Source organism: Colletes latitarsis, chromosome 6 (genome assembly GCF_051014445.1).
Source record: "Colletes latitarsis isolate SP2378_abdomen chromosome 6, iyColLati1, whole genome shotgun sequence".
NCBI lineage: Eukaryota > Metazoa > Arthropoda > Insecta > Hymenoptera > Colletidae > Colletes > Colletes latitarsis.
Window position 1 is genome coordinate 17,310,369 of NC_135139.1, and position 12,369 is coordinate 17,322,737.

The 12,369-nt window shown below is 41.9% G+C and overlaps 2 protein-coding genes across 6 annotated transcripts in view; one reads left to right on the forward strand and one right to left on the reverse strand.

The window, feature by feature from the left end:
• The window catches only part of LOC143342924 (uncharacterized), a 432,164-nt gene that overhangs the window by 385,348 nt on the left and 34,447 nt on the right, over positions 1–12,369 (reverse strand). For 2 of the 5 annotated variants that reach the window (XM_076767254.1, XM_076767253.1), the window contains exon 1: positions 11,238–11,472. The exons of 2 other annotated variants lie outside the window; for them this stretch is intronic. In XM_076767254.1, coding sequence (XP_076623369.1) covers positions 11,238–11,336 — 99 coding nt within the window. In that variant the 5' untranslated portion in view covers positions 11,337–11,472. Of the gene's footprint in view, positions 1–11,237; positions 11,554–12,369 lie in introns of those variants that run through there. One more of the 5 variants, XM_076767258.1, reaches the window with a different exon arrangement.
• LOC143342928 (uncharacterized) overlaps positions 1–12,369 on the forward strand; it is a 454,297-nt gene that overhangs the window by 146,552 nt on the left and 295,376 nt on the right. The gene's annotated exons all lie outside the window — the stretch shown is intronic.

Here is a 12,369-nt window from a genome sequence, read left to right on the forward strand (position 1 = left end):
CGCAGTAAGTAGCGGCGGAGGTGCGGCGCGTACAACTGTATCAGCGGCTGTCCAACGGGGTTCAGCGCCGCATAAAACAATGGGGCTTATAGTAAATATCGCGGACGGCGCCGCGGCTAATATTAACCTCGAGCGGTGCATAACGATGATATTTTACGCTACGCTTCAGCAGCACCTTCCCGTACCGTGCCCATAAGATCCCCGTGAATACAACTTCCCCGCGTAATATCTCCGATTTCATAATGCACACCGACTTCCTGGTTTCCTGCATTCTGAAATACAACGATGCTCTGATCCTGCGAACGTGAGTCACGCGGCTGAGTTACGGACCCGTGCATCCGCGCTGGTTCACTGTCCTCTTCACACGCGAGGATTAGCGTCATTCGGGTCGCCGTTTTAACCCCCACGGGAGCCCTTGGGTAGCTCGTTGTTGCTATCGTTTCGAACAATAATACCGCAAAATGGTAACCGCGCCTGAATTTTGCACGCTCACAATGTCCACGCTTGTCTTTAACAGGACACACTCGCTATAATATTTAAAACATTTGAGTACCATATTTGGGAATCCATTGGAAAATTTGATAAAGATTGAACTATGTTAGGGTTGTTTATAATAATTGTGTGGACAGTGCTGGGACCAATTAAACGATCTGAGCCGATTATTTTGCTTTGAAAAATCAGACGTCGATTTAAAGAATCCATTAATAGATTACAATTGACGAATTAAAATTTGTCTACTGTGCCCTACAGAAGTGGCTTGGAGTTGGAGTTGTTGATAGTCTATGGGTTAATTTCAAGAGACTCTCGAGGAGGAAAGTGGACAATAGCCTGAAGACTCAGATGATCGCTCAGAGTGGCCAATGGACTTTTCGCGCGTCGTTTAAAAATCGTCCCGCGTTTAACGTCATCATCGTTCAACGTCGCTTGGCGAATGCATCGGGATGCCCAGTTATCTCGCGGTTCCGTTCATATTTCCCCTGATTTACGCGTCTTCTGCGTCTAAATCGATAAGCTGGCTCGTCCGCGGGGACATCAATTCACCGACGTCGGCGGTGAGTATTCAATGTAAAACGCGGAAACTAGGAACGAATATCTCTTCCTTAATAAGTCTGCCTAACAGAGTTTGCATGTTTTTGCGGCCAAGCGTTTCGCGCTCCGCGCGGATCGACAGCGCGACCGGCTGGGTTTTATCGTTCGAGGAGTCTGGAAGCGGCGAGATTGAATCTCCGCGATGATGCGATAGCGAGATGAGGCGTGGGAGCGAGTCGAAGCTAATCTTTCGAGGCAAGCAGCTCATTCAAAGCGCGTGTCTCCCCGGCCGGTTCCCTCTTCTCCGAACCCATCAAGAGGGAAAGTTTCGTTCGAGCATCGTCTTCGCCTTTCCTCCCGCTATGCCGACACGGTGGAAAAAATAACGAAAGAATATTAAACGGCTGTGGCAGTTTATTGTGAGAAGAAAACGGATAGAACGTACAACGGTGCCCTTTCTCTCCGACGAGATGCGCGCTTTCCCCCAAAAATAGCTATTCGAGTGGCTGAAGTTCATCGGTGTCTTCCACCGATTTTAACGATTTTTCTTCCCTCTAGAATTTTAAAAAATAACCTTCATACTTGTTTCTTAGAAGAATCTCAGAACTTGGTGGAGCTGTATTTTTAAAACGGTTAGAAATAGGAAAAGAGTGTTATTAGGCAAATTTTTGTGATGTATTCTACATCCTTGTGTTACTTTCGAGTAATTATATAATCTTTCTTTCAGGATTAGATTCATTGAGTTATTCTACGTATAAAAGTGAATACTTCACGAGATATTCTGCCTTCTTCGATAAAACAAAACTCGCATGCACGGTTAGAGAGGAACACGACAGACGAAGGTTCATATTGATCCATAGTAGAATTTCCATTTTATGCGGGTTTTCAAAAGGTATTGTGCATAAAATTGCATATAACAATATGTACATGTAAGGAGGTTGTCTTCTTTGTGGAACATTTTAAGCATTCCATACGTTTGACAATAACTGACGATAAAGATATTTCTGTATCTTCTACTTCTTTCGAGTAAACACTCATACTTGAACGAAAACTACAAATAATCTGTATCAACCGAAAAATTACATAGTACAATTGCACTCTGTTACTGCACCAATATGCAACCCCATTTTTTGCCTAATTTATGTCTGCCCCTAATTGTATCAAAAACACAGCTTCTCCCAGTCGCGTTAAGCACCCTCTGCAGATTGTAAGTAGCAAATATTTAAGTCGTAAGGATTAGAGGTGATCCGGATGGCTCAATTGATTATGCCAGACACCTAAAGATCAGAGTTCGAATTCCTATCTCTTTCTCCGAACGTATCTCGAAACCGCGATTAAAATATCACGTCAGGACAGCAAAGTAACGATCATTCATGCGCGATTACTTAAAAGACATCTTCCTACTCGGCCCAAGAATATATTGCATGATACACGATATCGACGAGTTCCGTCGTAGTCGCGATTAATCACTGTATCGCTGGAACCGTATGCAAGGAATGCATATATGCGCGGCATTAAATAGTATACAACGTTCTGTGCGCCCAGGCACACTGCCAGAGTCGGTGAATGATGCACTACGAACTAAAAACCACGATCAAAACATCGCGCGAAGACATTGTTAACCAGTACAGCTTTTTGGATGGCGCTATCTTCTTAATAAAAATATTTGAACTCGAGATGAGTGGTATTTCTTAAATGATAAAAGTGTAAATATTGTATTACGTTAATTTCAACCCCTACCGACACCATTCCCTTCTTTGCTTTCTTGTTTTCTTTTGGATGTATTAGTAAAGTATTTAAGTAATCGACAGGTTTTTTACATTTGAAATTTTATAAATGGCCCATTTGCAAGATCTTCCTATCCGGAAATCGCGTCCTTCAACATCGGAACATACTATTCTAAAGTGACGATTATTCTTGAACGATTTTATTACAAGTCATTTTTCTTCTGCGATCGTAATGTACACTGTAATATGTGAAATGGTCTTGTTTCGTTACAATAGCACTAAATCATTGCATTGCAGGAATTACGTGCAAGAAAAGTAAGTGTAATAACTTCGCACACGCGAACGCGTACTTATGGTGTTGGAAGAATTATGAGTTCTAGATTGCTGTCTGATATCTCAAAATTGTACCACACTCTTTAAACTGGAAATCTCGAATGAAACGCCCTGCATAGACATAACAGAATAACGATTATCGACTCACGAGCCTGTTCCAATTTTGAGTAATTCATAATAAGCACATTGTCGTTATTACAATAAAAATACATCGATCCTCTCATTCAATGTTGCAGGAAAGAGCTTTTAACAATAATAAATCCAAATTTGATATTAGAACTCTTGAGAAATAATATTTATATAATTCAATTAGCTCTCTAACCATATCAATTTCAGCAAGATACAAACAATTCCACTTTCTACTATAAATATTTCTAATTTATAAAGAAAATAGTATCCTAGCGTTGTAATAATCAATAATACAACCTTTCTACGATGATCTGTTCACTTCTAGGTTAGTTTTTCGCAGCCAAACGGCGGTTTTAGAACACTGTGTGCCCTCGTGTCGAGACGCGTGAAAAGTACGCCTCTACGCAGCGCTAGTACGCAGCTTTCCACTCGCGCATGCGCGATAGGAGTTCCCCGAAGACAACAGACGCTAGATCGAGACCTCCCATCTCAAAATTGCATCGTATACTACGAACTGGAATCTTCAATTCATCGTGAGACGATGGTTTGGAGTAACTATCATCCCCGTGGCATAGTTGGGAGAAAATCTTCTTTCTGGGAGCGGCACCGTACCCCGTGTGACACGTGAAATCGGCGTGTTCCGGCGACCGTGGCACATTACGCGATTCCGTCTCGGCGGCGTTAAATCACTGCACCGCCGGAACCGTGGGTGAGAGATGCGTGTGTACGCGACATAAGTGCGCAGAGTTCTGTGTACGGAAACCCGTTAAGAGACGGCCGCTCGTAGGCCACAGTAGTCGCGGTAACGAGAAGTTACCGATCGTCAATGCGGCCCGCAACGGGGGTTTATAAATGGGTACACCGGTAACTGTGTACACGACATTGCGCAACCACTCTCGCTAAAAGGGTGTACAGCCGCGGATAATTGCGCAACAATGCTCAACGAGACAATGAAATATCGTGTAATCGCGAACGCCGAGAGGAGCTGCCGGTGTTGCGTACGCCGGGATCATCTTTCCACCGTGTCGCCTGAGACGTTCAACGGTTAGGCATTTCCTGAACTCGAGGAACGCACGGTAAACAGAATACACGAGTCTCTATCCATCGTGAACGTTTTAAGGAAACGCTCTGAAGAGCCTAGCGCGCCCAGTTCAAGCGACTATGAAACCAAAAATATGCAAAGACCAACACGCCATTAATTTCTTATTAAATTACAGAAATCTGATAGAATTTTGGGATTATTTACTCAAATAGAAACACAGAATCTTAATAAAATCGTCTTTGGTTATTAGATGATCGTGACTTCATCTAACAATTATAATAATTTCATTACGTCATAGAACTATTTCGCTCAATTTTACTTTCCTATCCTCTCGTATCAATTTTAATATCGGCTGCAAATTTCACTAAACCGATAAACTCGGCCATAATCGGAAATTCGTTGCGTGGATATTGCGTTTCCCGCGCAACCGGCCGACCTGGTCCGCGATTCACGGACGAAACTTTTTACGGATTAACGCAGCCTACAGGTAACGGTGAATTTTATCGGCCATTGGAATTAGATAACGAGCCCGATTACGGCGCCAAACTTGAACGCACATTGAGTTACGGCCTCGCAGCGCCGCGAACCAAGGCGTAAAATCGTCGCTGAACGAGTCAAAGTGTTTCTCGTTCGCTTCCTGCGAAATTTAAGATTCTCCGAGTTCGCCGCGTGAATTTTTCCCCCGGTCGACTGTCGTTGGGAACGAAATTATGGGAACGATTCGGAACGCTATCGCGGAGGAGTAAAAAGGGATAGGCCGACGACGATCGTACAATTTACGCGCGGAATTAATTCCTTGCAACGGGTTCCCAGGAGCACGCTTTCGACGTGGCCGCGACCCGAGGGGGGGAGGAAGGTCTCAATTAATCTGCCCACCCCCGCGCCTAGGTGGTATCCAGTCCGGTTCGCGAGGCGTCCACTCGTCCGGCGACAATGTTAATTGGCCCGCGCGTAATTTATACATGGGTGCTCCAGTGTGTCGCCTGGAGACCGTCGAAGCCGAATGAATCGCGTTAGGAAACGGCAGAGAGCGTCGTCGAGGACTCGTTCGTAAATCATAAAGAAACTACGCAAGAAAACAGATGCAAGCACGCTTTACGTGGGTCTATGGCAGGTAAATATAATTTCTCCGGACTCCCTGCGACTTGGGGTGCACCAAATATGAATTAAAATCGACGCTCTTCTTTGTTGACTTCCAATGAAATTATTGTTTACCTTCAGTTTGGCGCGAAAACAATTTCTTTTTAAATTTCTTTCAGCAATCTTCTATTTCTATGTTCTATATTTGTTCTACCCTTTGTTTTGTCAGCAAAATTATTATCTATCTTGATTTCGATGTGAAAAGGAACTTTTCGAAATTTCTTTTAACGTCTATCTATTGTATCATTTAAATTTTAATTCGTCAGTTAAGGGATGAAAACTCTGTATAATAATATGACAATATAAGAATTTATTATAGAAAATGCCCAAAAGAAAAAATTTCAAAACAGTGAAAATATAACATAAAACTGTGCCATGAAGAAAGAGGAAAGTTGAAGCAACGCGAATGGTGAACCCTGGAAAGGAAACTGTTTCTCATCTCTAGACTGCGGATTTACCTTAATTTACATATTTCTTACATTTTTAAATTTCCTATAAATGCAGTACCTAGAAAACGTATAGAAAAGTTTGTCGACCAAGAATATTAAAGTCGATGATTTTGCGACGTCGATGCCAGATTGCTCGACCCCCGCTTTCTACAAAGGCCAGTTCCTGCATGGTTTCGGGTTAATAACAGACCCCATGGAACGTGCACGAGTACCCAGGAGCGTCGAACGGCTCCTTAACGCAGTATCGTTAATCAAAATTAAGCGTCGACGCGAAAAGTTCGTGTCACGCGACCTTACAAAGCTCATTTTCCGCAGATTTTTAGGAGCATTTTCTTACAACTACTGTCCTCGAGTAACGGGAACCTTCAGGAATTAATGAATCGAGGGATTCCTGAGAGTATTAAACTTAAAAAAAATTTGTCGTAAAGTTCACCCGGAAACCGAAGAATGCACGCAGACGTAACAGCGAAGTTATCGCGATGACGATCGAAACCGAGGAACCGACACCGATCGAACGGTTTTCTTTCCACCGTTTCGCTAATTATCTTAATCGAGGGACAGGGTTCTCGTAATTACGACCGGCTCGGTTTTACTGTCCGTCGATTCACCGCACATCGAGGCCCCCCGAATAACTCGAGCGTGAAACCTCGTGAAATTCGAGCTTAAATTTCACCCAAGACCATTGACGTGTCCGTGTCCGTGTCCGATCGGAGTGAAATAAGGTTATTGAGATATAATCGCGGTCGACTAAAGCGAATATATAGAGAATCGATCGGTAGACACGGATGACCGCGAGTAACAAGCACACGGCGGGTCCTGTACTACGTTTCACTTTGAAAAAAAGAGAGAAATTCGATTGGGGGGAAGAAGAAACGAGCCCGTGCGGGTGGCCTGCGAACGAAACCGTGGACGAATCGTCTGGGGACCCTTGTTGGACATTCTTGAGCCCATTGTTGCTTTCCAAACTTTTCTGCGACGCTTCGTTGGTCGGCCATTTTGGTCTCGAAGGACTTCGACGTTTTATATTAGACGTACGTGTCAAGAAGTTGAACAATTTTTAACTGGTATGATAACTGAATGAAAATTGTCATCTTGGAGAGCAACACAATTTAAAAAATAAATAGAAATTATTTTTACATTATATTTTTACTGTCTTGAGATTTTTATTATACGTTACTTCTAACATCACGCACGGTTTTTCATCCCCTAACTGAGAAAACGAAGTTTACAATAAAAGTTGAACGATATGCACAGTAGATAGTCGCTAAAAAAAATTTCGAAAAGTTCATAGTGCAATAAAATGCTTCGAAGGAATTAATGTCACTGAGATTCATCAGGACTTGGCGAAGATGTATGAAGGATACCATCATTTTCCACGGTTTCCGAGTAGGCGAAACTCTTTGGGTAAATCGTTAGAAGATTATTCGCACAGCGGTAGACCAAAAGAAAGCAAACGACCGAGGAATGGTAAAGAAAGTTGAAGATTTTATTGAAGAAAATTCCCAATATGGCGAGAAACGGTCGGTTGGCGTCCTTAACAGTTACACCAGTTAACGCTCTTGCAATTTTACGTGAAATATTAAATACGAAGAAAGCTGATGAGTTCCTAAAATGGATACCAAACAAGAACTCGAGAAACATCTATTAATATTTACCGTGCATTGGAACCTTCATAGTGGAGAAAACCTAATGTTTTGCCTTGACTAGGTAATTTTAATTTCATCGAGAATGCATGATCTTTCTTAACTCGTTGTTATCTAAAATTATCTACGAATTATCTACGAATTTTCAACGGAATAAACATTATTGTAGTTTATTAAGAATTTGGTAAGAAACAGAAAAAATTGCAGAAGAATTATTTCCAATATGCAATTTTTTCCTCCATACCTAAGTAATCCTTGTACATGAAAGAGTAGAATTACCAATGAAACAAGTACACGTATATGTTATAATTTTGCGTTGTGTCTATGAAGATTGAGTTCGCAAACATTTGGGCAACAGTGTATGATTCGATGGTAAACTAAAGAATCGTATTGCTGAAACGTTCGCTGGGATGCGGGGTTGAGAAAGTGTGCACAGAAATCGCGCGAAAATTACTGCGGACTGTCCTGGAGAAAATTGAATCTGTCGGAGCTCGGTTCTCCGTAGGTTTGCGCGATTCGCGGGAGGGAAGGGAAGTTTGGCTCGCGTCCAGCTATCCTCCAATGAAGTTTCCATTATAACTCGCCGCGGATGGAGCGGAATTTCATTCACGAACCACGTACCGGTTCGTCGTGCACGTTACGGTAGTAACGAGTGTACGTGATCATCATAATACACGGGATTGGATGAATCGTGGCTGCGCGTTCGATTTATTTTCTACGAGGAGTGCTCGTTTCGAGTCGTTCGAATTATCGAAATTCAACGATAGCGATGAAAGTGATGACCCTATTGGCGTGGCGGGTCTGTTCTTTTCGCTGAACACTTCGAGTCTCAGAATATTAACTATTTTCCACAGCTATGCTTCGTTCAATGAGAAAAATCCGTCTTTATTCGTCTCGACATTTGTTCAAGTTACGTGAAAAATAGAAATATTCGGTAGTTTAATAATAACACGTAACACGGTGAGTTTAAAGTGACGGTCACTGATGACCACCATGTCAGTATTACAGAACTAGAGGAATCGAAAGAAATTATCCTTCAGAGTCGACAATGCAGATACCAATGTCTTCAAATTATCGAATAGGTTATTCTTTCTCAATCTTTAGCATTTACTTTTCTCCCATATAATCAAATAATGTTTCTCTGATTTTATTAAACTATTGGTGTACTACAAATCCCATTAAAAGAATATTATTGTATTTTCTAAAGTGAAATGACTCCTATAATTTAAATTGCTCCCCCACGAAAAGATTTAGCCAACTAAAACAAATTCAATCCCAACCTCCAATCGTTTCCACTACCCTTTGACTTTGTACTTCAATTTCTCGAACCGAATCTGGGACATCGACGATGAACGCTGTTCCTAGCGGAACAGGGGCGGAAGTGCAAACGTCGCTCTTTGAAGAAGACGCAAACGCGGGAGTACCATGCTCGGTGACCTCGTCAGTGTCTTTCCGGGGTTAAAGGGAAACGCGAGAACAATCTCCAACCGGCGGACAAAACGACCCCTGAACGCGAACGCGAACCAGTTCCCTAAATATCCGCCACCGGGTACAGAGAGGCTCCCGAAAGCCGGAAGTCGCGTCCGTTGGCAGCTCGATAAAAGAGCGGGTTACGAAACGCGCAGTCCAAGGGCAAGGTGAGGGTGGAGGGTCGAAAGGGGATCTGGAAAATACAGAGAGAACGGGGCCGGCGAGGCTCACAAAGCGACGGCGCTTTAAGGGAGGAAAAGCTTTTTGCTACGGGGTTGGAGTCCCCGAAGCGACCGCGACTCCGGGGTTAGGAGCCGCGGGGATGCGCGGCCAGGGGCGCGGAATCGATTTTAGCCCCACCCGGATGCGATAGACAGGGAGCGGAGGCACTGCCCTCGATCCTCTCGCGCTGGTAGACGTATCGCCGACCGAGGCCGAGGGACTCTGTCAACCACTATATCGTGCTTTATAATAAGATACTTTATCGACGACGAGGCGGGTAGAAAATCGCGAAATATATCACTTGTCGGGAACATCCATCGTTCCAGGAGAGGTCGGGGGTGGCGCGTCGTGCTCCAACAACTTCTTACGAGCGATGCGCCGTCGCAACCCCAGAAATACTGCGCTATAACGCGAGCTTGAAAGACCAAAGGGGTGCATACGGTTCCAAAACCCCGACAAGTAGGAGTAAATTATGATAGAAATACCGGAGGAGCAATAACATTATTTTTACCACGGTTTTATGCACGAGTATTTCGACCGAAGAGTGTCTTTTGCGTTTAGATGCATGTGGGAAATAATTGTTAATGTGAATTGTGTTATTGGGGGAACTAAACTTGGAAAATAATCTCAAATTTAAATTTTAGAAGGTTTCCATCACTGTGATAGAAATAGTGTTGAAAATTTTCCCAGAAATACCTATAGAGGTAGGTTGAACTTATATGGACAAATAATTATTAATGTGAATTATATTATCGAGGAAGTTAAACTTGGAAAATAATCTCAAGTTAAAATTTTAGAAGGTTTCGACCCCTTTAATAAAAATAATGTTGAAAACTTTCCTAAAAATACGTATAGGGGTAGGTTGGACTTCACCTGAGCTATATTGGCATACTAAATTTATATTTTCCATATATCATGTGTAGTATAATGTACAGTAGTTTTCACATAATAATTACTTGCCATTTTTCACAAAATAGTGATCATTTTTAAAAAGTTACCCCATTTTGTCCAACCTTCCCCTATTATGGTTTTAGAATAAATTAGTGTTTCTGTTTATCAAAAAAAAAGTAGTAAAACTTTTTGTAAGGAACGTAAATTTCTCAAGAAGTCCACTTCATAGATTAAAAATATATATTCCTGTCGACTCTAACATCCAGAATCGATCTCGTCGAAGCTAAAATTAAGTTTGAATCAAACACTTGGATGCCACCAGAAACGGGACAACTCTCTTGCTATTTGTCTCCTTTGCGATTTAAAATAAACTCGTTCCCAAGTAGGCGAAGTTCAACGCGTATGTCGCTTAAAAAAGGAAGCTTTCTCTACTAGTTTTCAGAATAGACAAATTGATGACGATTATGCATGCGAGGGAAGAGAAACCAAACACACGAGCGACACTGAAAGGGAACGCCTTTTATACCGTGTTATTTGTTTTCGTAAAAGTGGGTGGATATCGTAAAAATTCTATTGACAATCCCGTCAGACTCTTTCTAGTCGAGTGTTTATCGAATCTCGTGAAAATACTGAATTTACGTACTAGTTTTTTCGAAATTATTACGCTCTTGTTACTTGGAATTATTTTCACGAGGCTTCGTTAAAATAATTTCCACCGTCACGCTTTAATTGAGAAAACAAATTATCCTTTTCGACGGAGAAAAAGCAATACTCGTTACAGTGAAACGAGCCATGAAAATATTATTCATTAATTACGTATCGTTACGTTGTTCGATAAATCAATTCCAAACGACGAAATGTATTTTCTGCAATTAATGGCGCGCGAGATACGGCATTTTCAGGTTCTTTAATTGCACTATAACGCGTTGCGCTAGAAAAGAAAAAATTCTATCCACGAAATAGATAAAATGATCTAAAATAAAATTAATTTATATCTTCATTATTATTTTTCACGAATTAAATGCGATGTTTAAACTATTCACACGTTTCTGAACACAAAAATTTTTTCAAATTTGCCAAAAATTGAATTTCACAGACTTCGAACAATCGATTTATACAAAAACTTTTACCCCCAAGCAAGCTACCCTTATTTAAAGGCTACCTGTGATTTGAAGACGATACTCCTGCAGACACGGATCACTTTTGCAAACGTTATCGCGTCTTTGGTCCGCTTTAATACGTTACGACACACCCTTAACATCGAACAACGAAGAAATAAAAACTCTACGGTCGATCTTCCTTCTCTAACAGTCCCATGCTCGTATCCATCGACGATCGCGAACGATTTGAACCAACATCGGCGGATCGCAACGTGTCTCTCACAGTTCTCACCGTCTACTGGTCGCTAGTTCTTTTATTAATTATTATATACCCGCGGACAGATCGATAAATCTGTCGACGTTTCACGAACGATGTTACGTAAGAAAGTATCGACGAACAGGATATATTGTTAACCCCGGTAGCACGTTTGCTATTCCTGGAGCAAGTGTTCCCGACGAAACTTAAATAGCCAACTGCAGACACGATTATTGATTCGAAACTGCATCGACCCTCCTTCTACCCTCGCGGTGCTGGCCAATGTACGGTTCTGTTGGCCTACTTTGATTCCATGTTAACGCGAACGCTATACCTTCGCCGCTGCCAAGTGGAAATACTGTTCGCAGTTTCGCACGCGAGGAGACGACAATTCGATGTCTACCGATAGATACAATGCACGGGAACCAGATCGATTCCCTAGTTTGCCTAGGAATACGTGACGTTTCTCGGTGAACGGCTACAGCCATTACAGTCGCGAGAATATTGCGAACCCGACGGCAATAACGAGCAGAAAATGGCACTTTCGTCGTCAAGTGGTCTCTGTTTTGCTGAAATTGCGAACGATACAATTTCACGGTCGAAATTGTTTACACAGCGAAAATAGAGTCTTTTTGTAGAAACTGGGCGATGGAGTTTAAAGCAAAAATAGGAAAATGGTACTTCAAAAATTGGAATAACTATTTGGTTAGGAAAAGCCATCTAACGATGAGGAAATGGCACTTTCATCGCTGGTTGAGTATTTTTTTCATAATTGAAATTGTATGACATCTAACAAAATGCAAAAATGGTACCTTAAGAATAGGAATAATTGTTTGGTTAAGAAAAGATCATGAAACGATGAGGACCAATGACAATAATAAACAAATATTGGCACTTTCTTTGCTGGTTGAGTATTCTTTCCGTAGTTGAAATTATGT